Source organism: Callorhinchus milii, unplaced genomic scaffold (genome assembly GCF_018977255.1).
Source record: "Callorhinchus milii isolate IMCB2004 unplaced genomic scaffold, IMCB_Cmil_1.0 Scaffold6, whole genome shotgun sequence".
Classification (NCBI taxonomy): Eukaryota; Metazoa; Chordata; class Chondrichthyes; order Chimaeriformes; family Callorhinchidae; genus Callorhinchus; species Callorhinchus milii.
The window spans coordinates 17,725,945-17,748,278 of record NW_024704747.1 but is presented as its reverse complement, the minus strand read 5'-3'; the positions used below and the strand labels follow the sequence as shown (position 1 = coordinate 17,748,278).

The following is a 22,334-nucleotide window of genomic DNA, read 5'->3' as shown; positions in this document are numbered from 1 at the left end:
GTCGAGTGCTCAAACCACTCCACAATGCCTAAAATTCTAGTGAGGACATGTATTGCCTGAGACCAGAAGACAATGGCTGAATAAAAAATGAATTTTTGCCAATAGATAATGGAGGAATATTACATATAGGGTGAATCAGAAGTCCTTACTCAGAGTTTTTAATTATTAATGATGTTCTTTTTAAGACTGTTTGTAGAGTGTGCAGCTATTACAGGAAATGTCTTTCATCGCATTTGTAAAAATGTTTTGCCACCGAATTGATATATGTAAACATTTACATGACATGCAGTTTGAACATCTCATATAGACCTATGAGTAAAGATTTTTGATTCACCCTGTATATTAAATCAGAATTGTTTTATGTTTTCCATTGAACTCCTCCTTTTCCCTCATCATAGGCAGTCACCATTCATTCGAAGGATTTTATTTTTCAGATCTCCTCTGGGAAGAAAGAACAACAGCTTACATTTATATAGCGCCCTTTGTGGGGGTTAGTGTCCCATAGTGCTTGACGGTGGTATACAGATACTGTATAATGGGGGCGCCATCCACAATTCTCCATTGATTTTTTTTTCAAAAGTATTTCCCTCTAACTCATCCTGCTCCTTGTATTAAACAGCAGAATTCGTTTTGGGAATCACTCATTTGATAAAACAAGCACAGTTGCATAATAATAATCCTTGCATTTGGTATTTCATGTCTGGAATGTACCACAAAGCGCTTCACAGGATATATTGTAAAGTGCAGTGTTTTGTGATGCTGTTGTAAACTTGCTTTCTGATGACTATATTCAGTATATATTTGTCTTCTGCCTGTTGTAAACTATTCAAATTCATATGAGCTTGGGCTGCTCATTTCCTGATGTTCCTCAGCTGAGGAACTCTTTCCTCTTTACTAATCAAATTTTACTTTCACCCACACCCACATCTACCTTGTCTCTTGCAAAAATGTCATGCTATCACATCTGGGAAATAGTGCAAAATTATCTCTTTTAAAAAAAATCTAGATGCTATCACCCAGCCGTTTGATCTTTCTTATTCTTTGCCAGTTAGTTTCTCAAACACAGTAATATTGCTGTTGAATTCTAACATTTGTTAGATGGTAATTTTATTGGACTATTCCCAAAGAACTCACTGCTGGTGCCCTATCCATCCAGTTGTTACAATCTGTAATTGATGTTAATACAATCATACCACACAATCATATTATACTGCAAGAAAAAAATTATCAGATATGACAAACCTTCAATCTTGGGAACCAGAAATATGGGGACAGAGTGGGGAGAGGAGAGAAATCCCTAGGGGGTTATGGTAGTACGGCTAACTGAGGGTTTGTTTAGTGCTCATGGTTGGGAGAAGTCCTTGGAAGCATGGATGGGTCTCGACAACCTTTCCAATTCCGATTTCCTCTATACACAATTATAAGTCTAATCTAATGTTGAGCAGGCTTTCTTGTGACTGTGAAACATGATTTTGATACTCAGATGATTCTCATTAATGTCAGTTACTGCTGTGAAGTCTGCACTGTTGTGAAGTTGATCACATAGTGAAAGCTTTGCTCCTTCATAGGGTGTCACAGCAACAACCTTATGATGCCATAGTAGATCTATTGTCATCTAGTATCCTTTTTTTAAAAAAAAGTGAGGTACCAATCCCCTTTTCCCACTGCTGATGTAGAACAAAACAAGAGACTTTGTGCAGAAAGCTTTATGCAGGAAGAAAACTGTGCAGATGCAGATAGTAGATTTGAAGAGCAATTACTGACCAACCATTGTTCTGTGGTATTCAAGGTCTTTCTTTTTACCAACTATATAGTGATGATGTGCCTCGAGGGCTGTCTGAGGACCAAATGACTAAATTCTAAGTCAAACAGGGAAGCAACTTTTAAGGAGCAATTTAGAATTGGGTCTGAGGTCACCTGATTGATGAGCCTTATTAAGTAGAGTTGCTCAGTGCCTTTGGTGCAAGATACTCGGTATTGTGTGGGGAGTTGCTAATCTGCTCCCATTACACATGTGGCATGGCAGTACCAAGCAGAGTTTTCCATGGTTTAATACCAGAATATCTAGGTCAACATTGCCTTGGCTGCAGTAGTTTCAGGGAGCCTTGACTACAATGGCTTCATTGGTTGTTGGCCGAAGCTTGTTGCAGCTCTTAGTTCTGTGAAACACTTTGAGACGTCCTCCCGTCAAGTAAAGCACCATATCAATGTAAAATGTTGTTATAGAACTTAGTCTGTGTTGTCATCGTATTCACTTTATTCAAATTTCATGCTCAGCCACTGTTAAGCGCTCCAAGACACTTCCCTGCGTGAAGGGTGTTATATAAGCGCATGTTGTTGTTTTCAAAACCTTACTTACAAAACTGTCTCTTCGACAGTATCTTTGGTCAACACCCTCCTTACCCACAGCCCTCCCACCTCACTCAGCTGTTCATACAATCCCTGCAAAGCACTTCAAGGTGGCATCCTGTATGACAGATGCAACCTGAAGTGCAAGTTTTTTTTTGTGTATTGATCCTCTCCTGAGTGTGTTCTCATTTTTCCAACAGATATTGCAACAGCCACCTGCAGGTCCTCGGTTTGGTCCCTAAAAAGGAGCGAAAGAAAAAGAATGAGCAGCTAGACGAGGTGCGCCACAGACCGCATCTCGATGCCGCCATGGCAGTCAGCCTGGCAGTGCCCTCGCTGGCTTTGAAGACAGCAAATGGCTTAGATGTGCCAACACTGTCACCGCAGAGGCCACGGCTGCCTCTCCAGTACTTGGAGCAAGAACTTGACGACCCGTTCGCTTTCCCCGACGATGACGAGTGTGCACTGAAAAAAGGGACGGTGAAACGCAAGCTTCAGACCAAACTGGCTCAGAACCGGCAGCAAAGGCTGAGAGAGCCTGAGATTTTCAAACTGCGACCAGAGCACTTTAACCCCCATCCTGTAGCACCGCAGCTAGTCTATTCTCGCACTCCCCCTCTTTCCAGCCCCCCCAAACCCACAGGACTGCCGCAGGGCTTATTATGCAAAGCGTCTCAGCCTCCCACCCCAAGCCAGTCGCAAGGGACGGCTCACTGTACAATACCTACAGCGCCCGCTGTTCACTCACCAAACAGGAAGCCCCACCAGTCCACTTCCCCGCCTCACCTCCCACCGCCAGCACCCCCACCGGCCCCAGCTCCACCTGCTGCTGCATCAACTTCTCCCCGGGCTGACGTCGTCATTCTCAAAGCATCAAACTCCACACCGGTGTGCAGGCCGCATGTGGCCTGTGTGAGCAGACTCCAGAGACTAGCCAAACTGTGCGCCGAGAAACAGCTGCTGCACCGAGATCTCTTTCCACATTTAGGTACGTGGAGAAGCCCAATTTCGCTATGTTTCTTCTTAAATATTTAAATTTGTGTTTTCTTCCAATTTACAACACATCGGAAAGGACAGGCAAGTGACTCGGGGTGTCCGTTTGGCACATTTAATATTACTCTGGTCTCTGACTCAGAAGATTGTGGTTCAAGCCCCACCATAAGTCCGTCACTGAGTGCTGGGGGAGCATTGCACTCTCATTGATATGTTGGAATCAAGGTCCAGCCTGCTTGTTCTTCGGGTGATGTTAAAGATCAAATGCTATTTGTCCCAATGATTCTTTTGGGAACTTGCTGTGTGCGACTTGGCAGCCAGTTTTGCCTACAAATACAGTCACTATTCTTGCCACTGTAGAAAAATGCAAAGATGATTATTGTGAAAATTAGGCAGCATGTGTGTTAATTATAGTGTGGTGTAATTAATCCTGGATGGTCTTTATGCACCACTTAGGCATGATTTTAGCACCATAGTTCAGGGAGATGGGGGTGTACAGAATAGTGCAGTTATGATCTGCTTCTAAATTTCTTGTGTAATTCTATGAATTTTATATATATGTGAACCATTTCACAGTCTGGATTTATTGCCCTCCTTTCATTTACTGGTGGTTTGCTTGGGCCATACAGTGGATTTTGTTGATGTACAGTCGGGCAGTCCTTTACAGTTGACAGCAGTCTTAGCATAATGTTAGCTATATGCATTTCGTCGGTTTTATGCTGTTATTCAGAACAGAATTTTGCATTCAACCTTCTTGTCTTAGTGATGCTTCCTCTAATAAAACCTCATAGTTCAACTTGGTCCTAGATGGTAACCCTATTTCACTGTTTGTTGATTCAATGTGTATTTTCTTACATATGCATAGGGGTTTCTAAATAACTCTGAAGTACGGATAATAATACAACTAACACAATTGTGTGTCTCTTTTATATAAAACAAAATATTTTCTCCTCGCCTCCCAAAGGTTTGTCTCGTTTTCTCTACTGGTTCAGTTCCAATTTGTATTTTACTTGGGATCATAATGCAATGTGATCTTTGACAGCGAGTGTTAACAGACTATTTGGATGGTGAGGGGGAGGGGGGAAGAGAGGAGCCAAGTCTAGCATCCACACATGCACCTTCCAGCAGAAGCCCTGGCAGGTTTTCTCTTCCTTAACTTGGGGGTGTTGTGGCCAATTATAGCACACTGAATGCTGCCCGAGCTAACACCCCAGAACAGAGTTTGAGCCTGCGACCTTCTGTTTATAATATGACTGGTGTTACATTGGGTGGTGCCTTTGGTCACTTGGCCACCGAGGACAGTTAGTAAAATGCTAAGAATAGAGAAAGGGAATAAGCCGTGGGAAAATGCACTTAAATGCTAGAGGCCTGCACAACAGAAACAGCAGAAGGAATTGGAAGTGATTGCTGGTTGCTTATTGAAACTATCAATGTAGTGACAAGGAAACAATCAGGTTTAGGATATGTGACTTGAATGAGGTTGTGTTCCAGGATGTAGTGATGACTACATAAAGCACTGGTCTGGTTCCACACGGAGCATTGTGTACAGTTGTCTAGACATTGATCCTCAATTGGCTGTCTTTCTTTCCATTGTTATAGTCCTTCCTACTACTCCGCTTGCCCCCATCCTCCCCCTTTCATTTTCTGCAAGGTAATGGAAAATGTATGTGACAAGCAGTCCCTAAACATAGTATAGATTCAGATTAATACTATACCAGATTAATAGCACTGTCCATCAGAATTGTGTTTCCCTTTAAGATCAGTGTTTTCTTTGGCATCAGGTCCTGATGTGTTGTTATTTTGCTCCCCTGTCTTTGGCTCAGTGAGACGAAATTCTGCTTGTCTGCAGGGCTGGACTGGTCTGAGGACAGTGAAGAGGAGGAGGAGGAAGATGACGAGCGGGTACCGTCATGCCAGGACTCGTGCACGCTCGGTGACAAGTGGACTCTGTGTAGCCCTGAGTGAGTACTGTTTGCGTCAATACTCCTGAAAATTTGGTGATCTGGCTTAGAGGCTCCCTTTAATATGTTTCTATAAACTCAATTTTCAATAGAATTTCTCTCTGACAAATACAGGCCAAGACTAACTTTTGCACTTGTGTATGGTAGTGATGCATTGTTGCATTCACAATCTATAGAGAAGAATTCCAGCACCGGACGACGTTTACGGCACTGTTTGTTACACATATTAAAAAAACATGAAAAATAATTGGGTAAAATCATGTTTAAACATGAATTTCAGCTCTCTGAAACCTCTCCATATCACATCCCCCAAACTTAAAGCACCGCAAGCCTTTTTCCAGTATTTACAGCTGTTCATATAAAAGATTGCACCTGACTTCACCTCTCAGCTGGCACACCTCAACTTATTAAGAATCTTGTGCGTTTCCTTTAAAGACTGTGAAAACTCAGTGTTGATGGTATCCAGAACCAGAATTGTGCTTTGTGCACGATTAGGCAGGCAGACAGTGGTAAGGAAATACTGTGTTGTGACAACGTAGAGAAATGAATTCCAATTTGTACTTACCGGACATTGAATTTCCCATCTGACTTATTTCTCAATTCACTTGCACCAATGCCAGCACAGTAGTTAGTCTTTTTATGGTCCATTTCTAAAATGTCAAAGAAAACGTCTGCGTGCTAAATGATAGAGAGCAGAGAATCATTTCAAGGCTGTTTATTTATTCATTGAGATCAGGTAATGGCTTCAAGCCAACATAGTTTCACTTTCTGACCTTCTCAATTAGATTACCGCTTTAAAGTCAGTCTCAGCTATCCATTCTTCATATAACTCACTCCCGAGTGACCTTTACTCTCTATTTGATTGCCTCTCCTCAGTATATTCATTATTATTTTGGGACTAGATCACCTGCGTGGTTTGTTGGATGAGGAGAGCGCTCTGTACTGGCAGTCCGCCTGCACTGGTACAGGTTTTTCAAGCAATAAAGGGAAGAACGGATTAATTTGTGTTAATGAAGGAATTCCAATGATGTTGGCATATTCACTTTAAGGTTTGGGGGAAGTGCATCAAATATTTCTAATACAAGAGGAAGCAATTCATTGGGCTGGATTTTAATGGCTGCTCCTGATATTTTTGTGAATAGAAGACCAACCATATAACAACAACAAGATTCCATTTATAGAGCGCCTTTCACGTCGGGAGGACGTCCCAAGGCGCTGTACAGTTGGGTCAGGATCCGAGCAAGGGGGAAATGGTCAGGGTGAGGGGAGGGAAGGGAGGGAGCGAGGAGGGGGTAGAGAGTCGAGAGGGGAGCTGAAGGCACGGTCAAAGAGAAAGTTCTTGAGACCGGCCTTGAAGGAGGAAAGGGAGGAAGTGGCGAAGGCACTTGGGGATAGAGTTCCAGAGCCTAGGGGCTGAGAGGCTGAAGGCCCGGCCACCGATGGTAGGGTGGTTGGGGCGGGGGATGTGGAGCAGACCGGAGCCAGAGGAACGGAGGGTACGGGCAGGTAGGTAAGGGGAAAGTAGGTCGGAGAGGTAGGAGGGAGCAAGGCCGTGAATGGCCTTGTAGGTGAGGATGAGGACCTTGAATTCGATCCTCTGGGGGATGGGGAGCCAGTGGAGGCGAGCGAGGGTGGGAGTGATGTGGTCGTGAAGCCTGGTGCGGGACAGTACACGAGCTGCAGAGTTCTGAATGACCTGCAGCTTGTGGAGGGAGGTGCCGGGAAGGCCGGCGAGGAGAGAGTTCCCATAGTCCAGCCTTGAGGTGATAAAAGCGTGGATCAGAGTTTCAGCATTAACAATAAAAGTTAGTGGCCACATTCCTTGAGGCTCCCATTTCTGTTCTCAGCCAGTTCACATAGTTCTGCTGCTCTCCGCAAATGGCTTCTTATTGTGCCGCTCAGGGAAATTTATTTTGATAAATAAAAATCATGTAGTAGCTAGCGCTGATTCAAGGCACTTGCCACGACTGTTTTGCTTCCTCTTTCAATTTATGCCTTTTCACTTCTGTTATTGTTACGCAACTTCTAGCTAATATACAGTTGGTGATTGGATAATATGCTTTTGCAATATGGCAGTATTTTTTGCTTTACAGGAGCATTTCCAAGTGTTTCATATTCCTGTCCTAGGGTTCTCTCTGCTCCTTGGGTAGCTGCCTTTTACCCTGTTGACTTCTCTATTCTTCACCACCACCTCTCCTCCCTGTTCCACCTTCATGGTTCTGTCCTATCCTGATTTCACTCGTACCTAACCCAGTGTCTACTTTATCTCATCAAACACCTTCTCCTCCTGCCCCAAACGGTCACATGCAGGTTCCTCAGGGCTCTATCCTTGGTCCTCTATTCTTCACTATACTCCCATTTGGTGACATCATCCACAGTCTTGATGTTCACTTTCACATGTGTAGAGATGGCACTCAACTCTCTTTCTCTCCCTCTCGCTGTCTGCTTCTAACCTTGATTCCAGGTTCACTACTGTTCTAACCGAGTCCTGGATGAGCTCTAACTTCCTTCAGTTAAATGTAGACAAGACTGAGGCTCTCCTGCTTGGCTCTTGCCAGTGCCTTCTCATCTTGAGTGCTTATTTGTATTGTGTTTATTCAATGCTATTAGAGACTCTTTAGCTGGTGTCTTGTTTTTTTGTACTTGGAGACAAGCTTCCTTTGCCTTGTTGTCTATTTCTCACTTTCCTGTTCCTTGTTTCATTTTCTTCACTTGTTTTCTTACCTGCGTCTCTTGAGCTGGGAACATTGCAAATGGATTGGTGGGTAGGCTGGCATATGTCAAGGTCTGCAAAAGAGGGATTTTGTGAGCAAAATGATTTTCATTTAAAATTGTAATTTTTGTTATATAGATTTTTCTCTTTGACCGTGCCTTCAGCTTCCCTCTCAACTCTCTACCCCCTCCTCGCTCCCTCCCTTCCCTCCCCTCACCCTGACCATTTCCCCCCTGCTCGGGTCCCGACCCAACTGTCCAGCGCCTTGGGACGTCCTCCCGACGTGAAAGGCGCTCTATAAATTAAATCTTCTTGTTGTTTTGGTCTTGAGATTTAGAAGGAAAGTAATGATATTCAGTTGCAGTGAATTGATATATTTTGATAAAATTGCAAAGTAGATCAGGATTTTGAACACTCCAGCATTGCCTTTGCGACTATGTGGAGGTGAAAGGTCTGTGGCATGTAATTTCAAGACTGTCTGCATCATGTCTGGTGGCTATGTTTAATAGTGTATTGGGTTTCAGAATGAAACATATCGGAATAAACAGTTTAGCTTATGATTGTATTTCATAGATAGTAAAATCCAGTAAAAGTGTAACATTCAGCGTGTTCTGGGATTAGCAAGTGGATCAGATTCTTAGGTTCCGTGTTTCAGATCTGGGCTACTTGCCACTTCACTCCTGTCCCCCCACCCACGAAAAGTGCAGGCACACATACACAATTAACCTTTAGATTAGACTAATTTCTGCTAGTAGCTCTGCAATCTTGTTGTGTTCCAGCTAAGGAAATGACAGAAAATACCAATCTATCAGCCTCATCTACAAGCATGTGGTCTAGCCAGCTGATCCCCAGATAGGCAGCTTTCAAGGTTACCCTCTGATCTATGAACCAACTGGCATAATGTAAAATCCTCTGTTCAGCTACATGCCCAGTTAGTTATTGAATTTAGAGACTGTAAACCAAAGACTAATAATGGAAAGGCTGAGAACTTACAGTACAAAAATAATTAAAATCAATAGAGCTTTATTGCTGTGGGCATTGTGGTAGAGCTGCACACAAAATGCATTTCAAGCATAAAATTCAGTCTCCATTATAATGGCAGCTATTTAGTTTGTAGCAGTCGCGTTGGTTTGTTAGTAGCAGCCATATTAACAGTAGTTAAGTTAGTATGGGCAATATTACTACCAGTGAAGTTAGTACCAGAAATGTTATTAATTAATGTGTTAGTGACAATGAATTTAAAACAATGTTGATAATGGCAATGTTAGGTTCAAAGTGCCACAGACATACCGCAGTACAGCAAAAGGATTCTTCTGATGCTTCACATGAAGCATGCTGAGTGCAATCAGGAAGGGGAAAAGCAATGTCAATCTCTGTCCTGCTATTCCTGATCTCAACTGCTTCTGTGCGTGTAGGTAAGTTAGCACATGGGCAGAGCCTAGTACTTCCCTATAGCAGGAGAGAATATGGGAGAGAGCACTATGTCTGGGGTGCCCTCTCCGTAACTCCAGCAGTTGATTTGAAACCTGTGTGCACAAGATGAAGTCCCAGCGCCTTGGGACGTCCTCCTGACGTGAAAGGCGCTTTATAAATGGAATCTTGTTGTTGTTGTTGTTGAATAGCCGATCATCTGGGGCAGTGGTCTGTGACACAAGGAAATCCAAATACACAAAGTATTATTCTGAGCGCTGGTGTGATTTTGACTGCATTTATTTATCTAGGTTTCTCTCGGGACGGAGACGTTACACTTTGATTTGTTCTTTTTTCGCAGCCCTGAAGATGAGGCGACGAGTACAAGAAGCTTGAGAATGACACGACTCTGCACTTACCTGCAGCACAGATACATGCAGCTGTGTCGTGTGGAGAGAGCGGCGGTACGCAAGCAGAGGTGTCGGCATGCGTTTCGCATGGCGCTACTGCAGGCAGCCAACAAAGAGCCTGACTACACTGGGCAGCTGCTTCGAGAACTCCGAACAGGGTCACCCACACAGACCAGGTCAGTCACTGTTCCCTGGCAATGTCGACTTCCTTCAGAATAAAAAAAAGCTGATTGCGCCTAGAGAGCATTATGATCAGTGCAGTCTAGCTCTCGGGCATCTTACGTTGACTATAATAGCCAGGTATAATAATGCGATTGTTATCAATCTTATGTTATCACATCTGCCACTATTGATAGATTTGACATTCATTCCCCGATGGTGTGCTTGAGTAGCGTTCACCTGTTTTCGGGAGTCTGTCAGCACTCCTTTTTTCAATTTGTGGTGATCCTGTCTTATGTACACATGTGGACTTGTATACAAGTCTGGCTAGATTGTTGTCTGCCCAGCTTTCGAATGCAATGTTGGGAATGGAAATCTCTCGTCATCCAGGCTAAATTTGCAGCGATCATAACCTGTATCTTAGTGAGTGGGGTGGAAGGAGACTGAAATATTTAGATTCTTGGGTAAAAAGGATTTTTTTGACAGGTGACCCTTGAGCTTCTGTTCCATCTGACATGTTGCTATTTGGTGCCTGATTATTTTGTGTTTCTCTTTGTGTCTCTGTCCTGTACTTTTTCAGTTGGTTCATACAAGTTCCTAAGAGACGCACTTCTACAGAAATTGTTTCCAAACAATTTGTATTTAACCTTTAGTGTACGGAAAGTGAATGTATTTAATGTAACTGTCCCTGATAGCTGATTGTCCGAACTGAAGGCACTAAAGGCAGAATGTAGGCAAGAAAATATATGTCAAACTTGAAAGTGATTGCACTGGCTGAGTGAACTCTCTAACTGGTGTTCAGTAAGCCAAACGTAGTGTACCCCAAGTTTTACGGATCATCCATTTCAGGAAACAGATCATCGCGGTAGCTAGGGGAATATTTTATTGCATGGTTGCTGGAAAAACTGTCCAACTCAGTTTGATTGAACCAGGCTGATATCATCGCTGATAAAGAGAGCATGATCATTCCCGTTAAGACACATTTTCAAAACTAGCCCACCGCACTTCATTATTATGTTAACATTTTTTGGTTTTCTGCTGCCTTGTAGTTTTGTCATTGTTCTGTCGTTCTGGTGCAATATTCATCAAGTGAATGCTGCTGAACCCATTAAGGAACATTTGTCTTGGCGACATTGCTGAATTCATTAGTGTAAGAGGGAGTTGAATTAAAATGCCTGCACTCAAAGCTAATGCATTTCCAAGTTAATGGAAACATCTCTCCTGATCACAGGTCACTGGTGAGCTAAGTAATTCCTCCAATCCAGTTTCCCCCATTAAGTACCATCAGCAATATTCAGTGAAAGTCTTAAAATAAAAGGTGTTAAACTTAATATTTTCTCTTTCCAAAAAAAGATGATCATGGATAGTGATGCACCAGAAATCTGTGCCCTCAGGGACAAATATTTAGTATAGTGGAGACTGATGCTCTCGCAGCTGTTTCAGACATTTCTAGCTATCTAGAATTTCTGTCCTGTAGAACCACACTGCAAGTTTGTCATACAAGTTATATAACCACATCAGAGATCTGATCATTTTATATTTATTTTGTGGCCGGGACATCAGTGGCTAACTAGAAACAAGGAAGTAGCTACCACAAACCTTTCCTGTAGCAGAATCCACAAATTATTGGAAGGATGACTTAGATAAATGTTTGAAAAGAAGAATGTTAAAGCGTTTGGTGGGGGATACGAGTATGAGAATGGGATTAGAAAAACACCTTCACAAACTTGATGGGCTCCATAGCCTCCTTCTACGCTGTAAAATTCCTATGAAGTGTATTGTTTCAAAGTGCTTTGGGGCCCTTGTATTGCTGAATAAGACTACTGAACAATGCATTTATTATAGGAAGTGTGCTGAGCATTTTAAATCAGGTAAATGAGGTACATTTTATGTTTAGGGACTTTTTTTTTGGAACTTAGAAGTTGAGATTGGAAGAGAAATTCTCTACAATGGGAATGATGGGGAGTACTTTGATCTTTTCTGTTCTATTCTGATTCGGGTAGTTTCCACCTGGAGTTGGCTGCAGTTGGGCGGATTCCTCACCTGATCATCGGCCAGTGAATATTGCTTGCTCTGGAGCAAGCCTAGAGAGGTGAAGGTGATATGACTAAGTTTAAAGCAAAAGTAACTGTAACCAATCTGTACAATGGTATGCATTCCAGGAGGAATCTCTGTCCTACGTTCTCTTTGTGTCACTGTTATGCATTAAGAATAGTTGTTGGAAGTTAAACTCAATGGATACTTCGGGCCTGAGGTGTTTTTTCCTCTTTGCATGTAAGTATCTGGCCCCTATTCAAATCAGCTCCCTCATATTCATCACTCTGAGACAAAGGAACCACTAACATGAGCCTGGGTCCTATCTCTCACTCTTGGCATCGAAGATCTTATTAACTCCCATCAAGGGCACCGCCTGTATATAGCTCAAAGGATGAGCTAACCTTACTACTTTTCTTTTTTTCAGCACAAAGCAGACAGACCTCAGCGTAGTGGATCCAGCACTGTGCACAGGAATCATCAAGGGCCAGCACTGCACCAACATGGCTCTTCCATATACCAGGCACTGTTTCAACGTATCCTTAACATTTTTTCAAATTGTAACAAACAGGCATTATTGTTGACCTGGGACAGAAGTACGGTTAAAGAGAGACTTGCCACTTGTACTCAAGCCAATTGAAAATAACTCTCAATAAATTACCAGGTTTCAAGGATTTCCTGGTGTTCAGGGGAGACTAGAGCAAACAGCTAAACAACACATTCTGGGATATACCCATATCTGCAGATATTTCAGCTCTCCTACCCTGTTGGATTCAGTAATTGCTTTAAAATAACATCTAAACCTCTCCCATCAACTGATAGAATTCTGAGTGTTGTAGTTAATTATAATCGTTTTGACTGGCTCTTAGAAGGGATCCTGATAGTGTGACTCTTTAACTACAAGAAAGTGCACTATGAAAAGCACTTATTGTAGATCACCTTCATGTTCTGTGGGTTTTTAATACTTAAAAAGTAAGTTGAGTAACAGCCTGGGGGAGTTTATATTTCCAGTATAAAGTACTGTACTTCTCCCTACACATCTAACTTGAATCAGAAGGTGCACTTAGGATTTTGGGAGACAGGTGCGGGCAGTTCCATAATTATTTCCACTGGCTTAAACCCAGCATTAGCGGTAATGCAGTTTAAGATGCATTCTAAAACAGTACCATTCATTTAGAAGCTAATCCAGAAATGCCTGAATTTAAAGAAATTTGCAATGTCTGAATAACCAGTGGCTTTGGGAGTGGGGAGAGATGTCAATGGTAGAAATCCATGGAGGGAGGGGGGGAATAAATTGACTCTTTTGCACATACATCTTTTTGAAATGACTAATATGTATATGTGTGTTTTTTGGGGGGTGGGGGGGCTGATATTGGAATGTAGGTAGTATTTTCTTGACCTGTGCGATGCAGATATCCTGCTGAGTCGCTCGCAGCAGCTGTTCTCCAGCTGCACGGCCAAGTTTGCAGACGGGCAGCAGTGTTCCATTCCAGTGTTTGACATCACGCACCAAACCCCACTGTGTGAAGAGCACGCAAAGAAAATGGTAAACTTCCCCAAAAACACACAGGTTTATTTTTATGTTGGATTAAAGTCTGTGCTGGAGTTCAGAAATCTTTGCACCCAGTGTCACTACGAGATGCAGAGTAAAACTATCTCTGGTGGTGGCACACATACAACCGAGTCTGTCCTCTACTTTGTCTCTGGTTCTCACCACATCTACTGTATCTCTGTCTGTATTTGTGCCTCTTCATGATCTGCATGAACGTCATGTTGGGATGTCTTCCCAACATGAAAGGCGCTATACCAATATAATTTTGTCGTCGTTGCATGGACTTCGGCTGTTCCCAGAAATGGATTTATTGCTGGTGCTTCTCTTTCTCTGCTGTCCAGTGAGAGAAAGTAGGCAACTGCTATTAACAGGCTGGCTTATCGTAGCTTCCATAGAGCAACTGAAAATGTTGTACTAAAATAGCAGTTTTAATCGATATGTTGTTCCTTTATTTACCACCTGTACTTATGAGGATTTTATAGTCTTATGTTGGCGAATGCCTATGGTGAAATCAGGAGCTCAACTTTTACTGAACCATGGGTACACACTGTGGTATTGGCATTTGGAGCATTCCTGGACAAATGGTAAGGATTGTGACCATTGTTTGAAGTGAGTCTTGCACTGTTCCCACCGCTGCATTGAGCAGTGTCAGTTCAGGTGTAACCCACAGCACATCCACAGTAAAACCTCCGCACTACTCCAAGAGTGATACTCAAGCCTACAGTCAGAAGAATGGCTTTCCTTCATCAATGTAGCATCCTTCCGCATCACATGTGCTTTATGGCCTCTGGGTGAAACCATATATTAATGCCATATTGTTGCCAGTTTTGTGGCTTAGATCCATGCTCATAGATTAAACTCAAATTGCCCAAATTCATTTTAATTGCTTAAGCATGCTAGTAGATACTATCTACTTGAACTGCCGATCAATGCAAAATCACTACCGTCAGTGACACCATTGTAAGGAACTGTGCGGTAATGCAGAACAGCTGCTTATTAATGCTTATAAACTTATTTTAATCTTGAAAAGTGACATTTAAAGGGCCATAGGATCTTCTGTTGCTGATTTCCTGTCATGCTATAATCAATCTAACCACCATTTTAATGAAAGCCAAGTGAAAAATGCAAAACCCATGTTTGGAAAAAGTTTACACTGTTGGGAATATATCGCTTTTCCGGGGGTAATAATCCTTTCAAAAAAATAAATGAATAATAATTCGGTCACTCAATCCACGACTGTTTGTGGGACACAGCTGTGCACAATTGGCTGCTGCGTTTCGCCCACAAAATGTACAGTCAATTCACTTTACAGTATATTCTGTGAAGCGCTTTGAGATGTCTTCAGTATGTGCTAAGGCACTATATCAAATACAAAGATTATTATTATTGACCGTGCCTTCAGCTCCCCTCTCAACTCTCTACCCCCTCCTCGCTCCCTCCCTTCCCTCCCCCTGACCATTTCACCCCAATGCTCGGGTCCTGACCCAACTGTACAGCGCCTTGGGACGTCCTCCTGACGTGAAAGGCCCTCTATAAATGGAATCTTGTTGTTGTTGTATTATATCATCTGCCAGAATCCAGGTTCTGCACCGTGACCGAACCTGTCAGCACTGGCAGCATTTTCACAGGGGGCTTCAAAAACTTCCAAAAGGACAGGGCTGCACTTCAAAGAGAGGCATGTGCAGTAATGATCTGTTGTTTGCACAGGTGCAGCGTTTTACCTATCCATTTGTTTCAGGATAATTTCTTACGAGGGGACAGCAACCGCAAGGTACAGCAACAGAGGAAGCCCAGGAAGAAAACGAAGCCTCCAGCACTTACCAAAAAACACAAGAAGAAGAGGCGGAGAGGACCACGGAGGCCTCAGAAGCCGATTCCTCCAGCTGTACCCCAGGGCAACCTCTCCATGCCTGGCACTCTTGGTGTGTCAGTTTTGGCCTCACATGTTCGGTAAGCAGAGCAGAACAGCACTTGTGTATACAGCTCAGCATTGCCCCACTGTTTCTGGGACACTGCTGTGCGCAATTGGCTGCCGTGTTTCATCCACAAAATGCACAGTTAATTCACTCTAAAATATATTCTGTGAAGCGCTTTGAGACGTCTCAGTGACATATATCAAATGCAAGGATTATTATGTATTATTGTATTAAAATTATATTATTATCTACTTCTGCCGTCACACCTTTTCCCCCAGGAATTCTTCCACTCCAGAGCTCAGTGCCGATGAAATCACTGATGACATCACCAACGAGATCACAGACATGCCAAATGACCTGGAACTGAATCAAGAAGAGTTGGCAGAGGTGCTTCAACGGCTACCTGACGACCTGCAGGACTTTGATCTTTTTGAAGGTGCCCTCATTCTCTTCAAGCTCTGAGTTGCCAAATTATTTAAGGGAAAATTTCTAAGGAGGAAAAAATGTTCTGCTGCAATCGTACTTTCCTTTTAAAATTGTATTATTATAAATTATATTTCTCTGCGATTAAAAAGCAGTGAACAGTTAGGCCATTGGATAGGTCAATTAGCTAAATGTCTGCATCTGTTCAGTAGGACTCTCCACCCCTGTAGTTTCTGTCACTCTCTCTCTTCCACCTTATTCCATTCCCCCCCCCCTCTCTGGGACTGACCCCACCCCTTTGGATTGGCATTTTAGAACAACAATTTGTATTTATTATAGCCCTTCGTGTTGGGAGGACATCTCAATGTGCTTCCCTGATCCCTAAAGAATCGCAGTCCTGTTGAACGGTTCCAGATGTTTGGCAATTGGCCACTCATCTCTTTGTAGAATGTTGCTGGGCACAGACACGTTGTAGCATTTGTCTGCATTAACATTTCCTTCAATTTTAATTAATCTCATTCAGTACAGCGCTTAGACAGTTCTTGCTTTTGTAAGGTGCTTGATAATTATCGTCGGCTGAGTTCCTTTACCCAAAATAAAATATGAAACCCATCTGAGAGCACAATGCACTCAGATAGGTGAATGTGCAACTGGATAAACAGTATCATGGTAGCTTTCCAGGAAAGGGATAATCTCCCACTCATCTCATGATTGCAAGGTGTTCCAGGTATAGGACATCTAAAGGTTGATCTTATTTGCAGTCTTGTTTAGTGCATGTAAAGGTTTCTTCAGCTGGGTGTTATACTATGAAAACATTTGTTTTGGTGGGCCCATCATTCTGATTAAGAGCTCAAGTCCAAGGAGCTCCACTTATCACCCCCCCTCCCCCACCCCCCTCCTATGGTAATTGTATTTGTTCCCATTCCCCATACCCCAGGTAAAAACGGTGAGCTGTTGCCAACGACTGAGGAGGCGGAGGAGCTGGAGCGAGCGCTGGAGGCAGTGACATCCTATGCGGCCTCGCTGGAGCGGCTGAGTTCGATCGGTGATCTGTCGCACACAGAGGGAGAGGCGGGCTCCGAGCTGACGGGCAGGGGGATGGGGGTGTTTGCTGCCGCTGCTGCCGCAGCAGGAATGCCAGCCCTGAGCAGGGCTGTGAACAACCAACTGGGAGATCTCCTGAACGGGCGCATGGCCCCCGAGAACTTCACCAACCTAGAGCTGGACGAGAACCTCCTTCACCCGGCCGCACTGTCGAACCCAGAGAGTTCAGTGGCCAATCACGTTCAGTATCCTGCCCCGTCCAGCGTGGGCCTCGCCTCGTCAGCCCTGAGCGGCCACAGCGCTCTCGGGGATCGGACTTATTCGTCTCACTTTCAAAGCAACCACGCCTCTCCCCGGGCACAGGGCAACCCGATGCTGGGGAAAAGCGAGGACTTGATGCCGCCCCAGCAATACAGCAGCGACCACTCGCACTCTTCCCCACACAGCAGCCACTACAGCAGCGAACATGTCCCCTCTCCCTATAGCGACCACATCACTTCGCCCCTGCCCCACACGACGCCCTACTCTGGGGACTCCCTGACCACCACATTCCCCACCGCTGAAGTGACTCTACTAACACCCCACATTTTGCCAGCTCAGCTGGAGGTGTCACTGGGTGGAGCAGTTAACCCCAGACCACAATGGAGCACCATCAACCTCAGCGACCCAGCTACATTCAGCAACCTGATCTCAGTCGGAGCAGAGGGACATCTACTCTCCACCTCGCTCTCCACCCCACTCTCCACCCCTCACTCAGCGTCCATACAAACGGCCTTCTCCACGGCGACGCCCAGCAGCACTGTCCTCTTTCCAGGGCTCACCCAGGCTGGTTTCAGCAATGTCACCACAGTGGGACCTTCCTCGCCTCCTGACCTGCTGATTTCCAACCCTTCCAAACAACAGCTGCCCCAGTTCAGCGCGGCTTTTGGCCCCCAGCTTGCCTCCTCACACAGTGGCATTCCCAAGGATGTCCAGCCCACACACAGTTCTATAGCGCCTCCCACGGGCTTTGCCGTGACGGCTCCAGCTGCTGCCACCAGTACGAACAATGTCGCAGTTCCTTTCAGCACTCAGAAGTGAAAGTGGGCAGATCTGTCGTGTGACTGGCCACCCGTTTCTTGGTTTGCAAGCAAAAGTAGAGTGTCTGACGTTCCGCTGGTCTTTTACGGTGTTTGGGGATTGAGGGTGTCGTTCTTAGTTTTCGGGGCCGGGCATTGCCAGGCCTTCCTTACACCAGGGCAGAGAACAAGATTTGGAGTTTTGAGAGCATTAACGAGAAAATATCCAGTGATCAAACGGAAATGCCAATGATTTCCCCATTCCATCTACGTGAAATTTGCTATTTTCTCGTTAAGTTCCTTTCTCCCCTCTTCCACCAACAACCCTTATCATTATTTAAACTAACATGTCGTCACCAAGTCATTTTGTCGACTGTTTTGGTGCATTTCTTGAATCTAAATGTTCTCATCCCTCTCTTCCCTGGTATCCCAGCGTTGGCATCTTTGAATCAGGTTGTCCGCATTGACTGCTTGTTGAGATTACAAAAGAGTTAACAACCCAGTCACCTTTAAATAGTTGCATATGGCCAAGATGTCAGTTTAGACCTGAATTCCCATCAATCAAACTGTCCAACTTCCTTGGCCACAGTGGACACCTTTTGATCGCTAGATATTTTGCCCAAGCAGCCACTGTGAATTAGGGTGATTTGATCCACCGAGCTTTCAAAAGGGTAGATGACCTTCCGGAGGTCAATCTGCCCCTCCTATTCAGGGCTAAAGAGCGTAATACATTCAGTTTTGAGTATATTTTTATGTAAATACATTAGTACATTTTATGATGCCATTACGTATCTATTTGTAAAATCTTTTGTGGCATATTGTTTGGTTTCATTCTCGTAAGTAGGTGTTCAGCTCACTGAACCTTTTGCAAATGAATGATAGACTGTGGATCAGGTGCTCACAGTCTATTCAGCCAGTGCACATGCAGGTCGCTAGCTGCCACTGCTTTCTCGAGCAAGATGGCAGAACTACTGTTTAAGTTTTTAAAAGTACAATCCTAAAACCTGGTGAAGTCTTCTGTGCATGAACTACTACAAGCAAACCATTTTCAGGCTGTAAGGACACTTCAGAGCACTTTTTAAAAAAAATGTAATATTCACGTGGGTTCAAATTGTTAGGTTCAAAGCCATGACTATAAGTCGTCTTGCCCAAACTCCTTGTTTCTTTTTGCCAGCCCCCCCACCCACAACCAACCCATCCCCCTTTGGTCTCCAGCCACTCCACACCCATCAGGAAGGGCAGCAGAAGCAGTAAGTGGAGAAACACGTTTGCCCTGTGGTCCTGAGCTCCCAGTTCTATTTGCATTCATCATCCTACTTTTAGTCCTCTGTTTGCCATTCAGCAAAATAGGTAAAGATGTAAAATCTCTTAAGCATTATAGTTCAGCTGCAGATCATTAAGGTTTTTCTATTTAATTTGTGTGCGTGTGTGGGGTGGGTGGGGGGGAAAGAGGAGGTGAATATCGTCCCTTGGTTTTGAGGCTACTTACCATGTGCTGAGCAGGTGGGATTCTGAGTCGCTCACGTTCTATTGCACTTTTCACACCCAAAGCTTCTAACCCAACTATTATCTGTCCGTACCAGGACTATTGAATCCCTGCTTTTATCACAAATTGTTTACCACCACTGCATCCACTGTGATGCATCCAGTGTCTTATAATGCCAAATATGTTTTTAAAATAAAAAACACACAGAAAGAAAAACCTCCTTATTTATAACACACCTGGTCTGAATATGTATAAAAGTATATTGAATGGGCTGTACTCTTGTGCCTCCTATAAATGTTTTTAAATGATGTGCTTCGATGAGGTTACCAAGTTTTAACATTTTAAATTGCTCAAGCACACACGTATATATGCAAAAAATATATATTTTATGTGTATATATAACAGATATACAAAAATGATTAACCTGTCTGAAAATCGATTTGCGGATTTCTGCAGTACCACCAGATTCCCGGTGGCAGTGCTGCTGAGCTGAACTCTCCTATGCTCAAAAGGCACCTCCATGCCCTTGTAAATTATTTTATTCCCATTATTTGTTCACAGTAATTTAAGAAACATGAATATTTGAGGCATGTAAAACGTGTGAGGTGGGGGGGTCGGAGGGAGAGAGAGAGTGAGAGAATAATGGTACTTTTGATATCGTGCATGTGTCAGTTGTAAAGTTACCGTCCTTTGAACAGTGTGTTGCTAGGTTTATTTCACAAATGCAGCTTCAATTACTGAACTCTGAGCTGTCCCTCTTGAAACAAACCGAGTAATGCATCATTACCAGGGAGGCATCATATATACTTTGTAAAGTAAAGTCTTTTTGCAGTAATAACATGAGGGNTTTTTTTTTAAGCATCTTCTCCACAATATCTCCTAGTGTGTGTGGTGAGCGGGTTCTCTCACGTTTTGTGAGCATGTGTGTGGGGTTATGAGAGACACAATTGCTGTGCTCACCCCCAACTCCACCATGGATGTGAAATGCTAACGTGAGCACGGGAAGAAAATCGCAAGCAAGAGAGTGTAAATATTTAAAATCCATAGAATATATTTAATTATTTGTGGTTGGATGTTTGAAATGGTAAAGTTCACACTAGCTGTAATGTGAGTGTGGTAGCAGCCGATTGCATCTCTACTTCAAATTTACTGTTAAAATAAAAAGATCTGATTTTCCATACTAAAGAAAGAGCTGCTCCATCGGGACCCTTTTTAAGGGACCCTAGAGATACATTCGCTTTCATGTTCTTCTTGTATATTTCTCTCTAGTTTGCAAAAAGAAAGGTTTAGTCATTGGTTGTTTATTAATAATAATAGCAGGTAAACTGGCTGGGAAGGTACAGCAAATGGACCACTGACTTTGTTAGCACTTACTGTCTCTATATAAAAATTCAAAAGAAATTCAGAAAGTCCTGTGGAGTCCTGTAGCTCAGTGGTTAGAGCTCTCGCTTTGCAAGCGAGAGATCTGAGTTCAATTCCAGGCAGAGCGAAACCTTGGGCAAGTTTCCTTACTCCACACGCCTAATAATAATCCCTCCAAAACNAAAAACAATAATAAATTGGTCATTTTCAATCTACGACTGTTTGTGGGACATTGCTGTGCGCAATTGGCTGCCGCGTTCGCCCACAAATATACAGTCAATTCACTTTACAGTCTATTCTGTGAAGCGCTTTGGGACGTCCTCCCGACGTGAAAAGCGCTATATCAAATGCAAGGATTATTATTATTATTATTATTAAAGGTTAAACTTATTAATTTCTTTAAGTTGCACATTTTAACCAGCAGCCTAACCTTGACAATTGCCCTATCAAATTTACTCCACACATCACTTCTCTGAGACTGCAGACTTTTAAGTTGAGTGGGTTTTCCGTCACTTTGAGAAACCTAGGTTGAAAGGAGAGTGGACAAGGTTAGCCTTGGCCCATTTCAGCAAAGATATTTGTATGTAGTGATTGTTTAGAAATGTGTTCTTTGTGGAATGTGGGGAGATGAATAGAAATGAAGGGAGCTGAACTGTAATAAAATCGCTGACACACAATTTATAACATGAAGGGTCTGAGCAACTTTCATTGCTGACCTACCCCACCCCTCCCTGCACACAGATTCTTAATTGCTATCACAGTTATTTCACTGCCCAGTCTTGTGCAGCTAAAATAAGCTAATGTGACAGTCTCACAAGACCTGTATCACAATGCTTCAGAAATTAGCCACTGCTTTTACTTTAGTGTGACAGTAAGGCAGAAGAAGAAATATTGATGGGTTTTACATTTCATGGATTTTGATTTGCAACCAATGGATTGGTGAAAATGTTTCCCTATTCCCCTCCCAGCTTATAAATAATGCTTTATGCATATTTTCCCAATGGCTACTCAGTGCTTCATCTTAACATGTGACCAGGCCTTATTAGAAAGAAAATCCCTTACATAATTTGAGGTGTATAATGTATGCATAGGATCCAAGCACTAAAGATAGATCTGATGCTTTTAAACAGGTATTCAAAGACTGTAGGTTATCTCAGAGCATCAAGTGTGTGTAAAAAAACACACACACACACACACACCAGTTACCAGACCTTTCATGGCGCAGTTGTAAACTCCACCATCTCATCCTTGCTCACACAAAAATCATGCATTTGCAAAGATCCCTTTTTAAAGCTCCAAATCGTACTCAACCTGATTTGTGCATCATGGAATATTATAGGAGATTATTGTACTGAATGCTGTGCAACTCCCATTTGGTGGCTTTACAAGTCCAGTAATATTGGTTGTGTGCTTCCTATTCTGATAATGCATTAGGTGAGATTTGCACTGCAGGGAAGAGAGGAT

General features: G+C 43.3%; 1 protein-coding gene across 1 annotated transcript in view; it reads left to right on the top strand.

The window, feature by feature from the left end:
* Positions 1-19,406, top strand: part of ino80db (INO80 complex subunit Db) — a 32,832-nt gene extending 13,426 nt beyond the window's left edge. Inside the window, exons 3-11 of the mRNA XM_042336227.1 lie at positions 2,550-3,337; positions 5,192-5,303; positions 9,788-10,012; positions 12,457-12,565; positions 12,775-12,805; positions 13,442-13,575; positions 15,320-15,531; positions 15,776-15,933; positions 16,858-19,406. Coding sequence (XP_042192161.1) covers positions 2,550-3,337; positions 5,192-5,303; positions 9,788-10,012; positions 12,457-12,565; positions 12,775-12,805; positions 13,442-13,575; positions 15,320-15,531; positions 15,776-15,933; positions 16,858-18,044 — 2,956 coding nt within the window. The 3' untranslated portion in view covers positions 18,045-19,406. The remainder of the gene's footprint in view (positions 1-2,549; positions 3,338-5,191; positions 5,304-9,787; positions 10,013-12,456; positions 12,566-12,774; positions 12,806-13,441; positions 13,576-15,319; positions 15,532-15,775; positions 15,934-16,857) is intronic.
* The last annotated feature ends 2,928 nt before the right edge of the window (positions 19,407-22,334 follow it).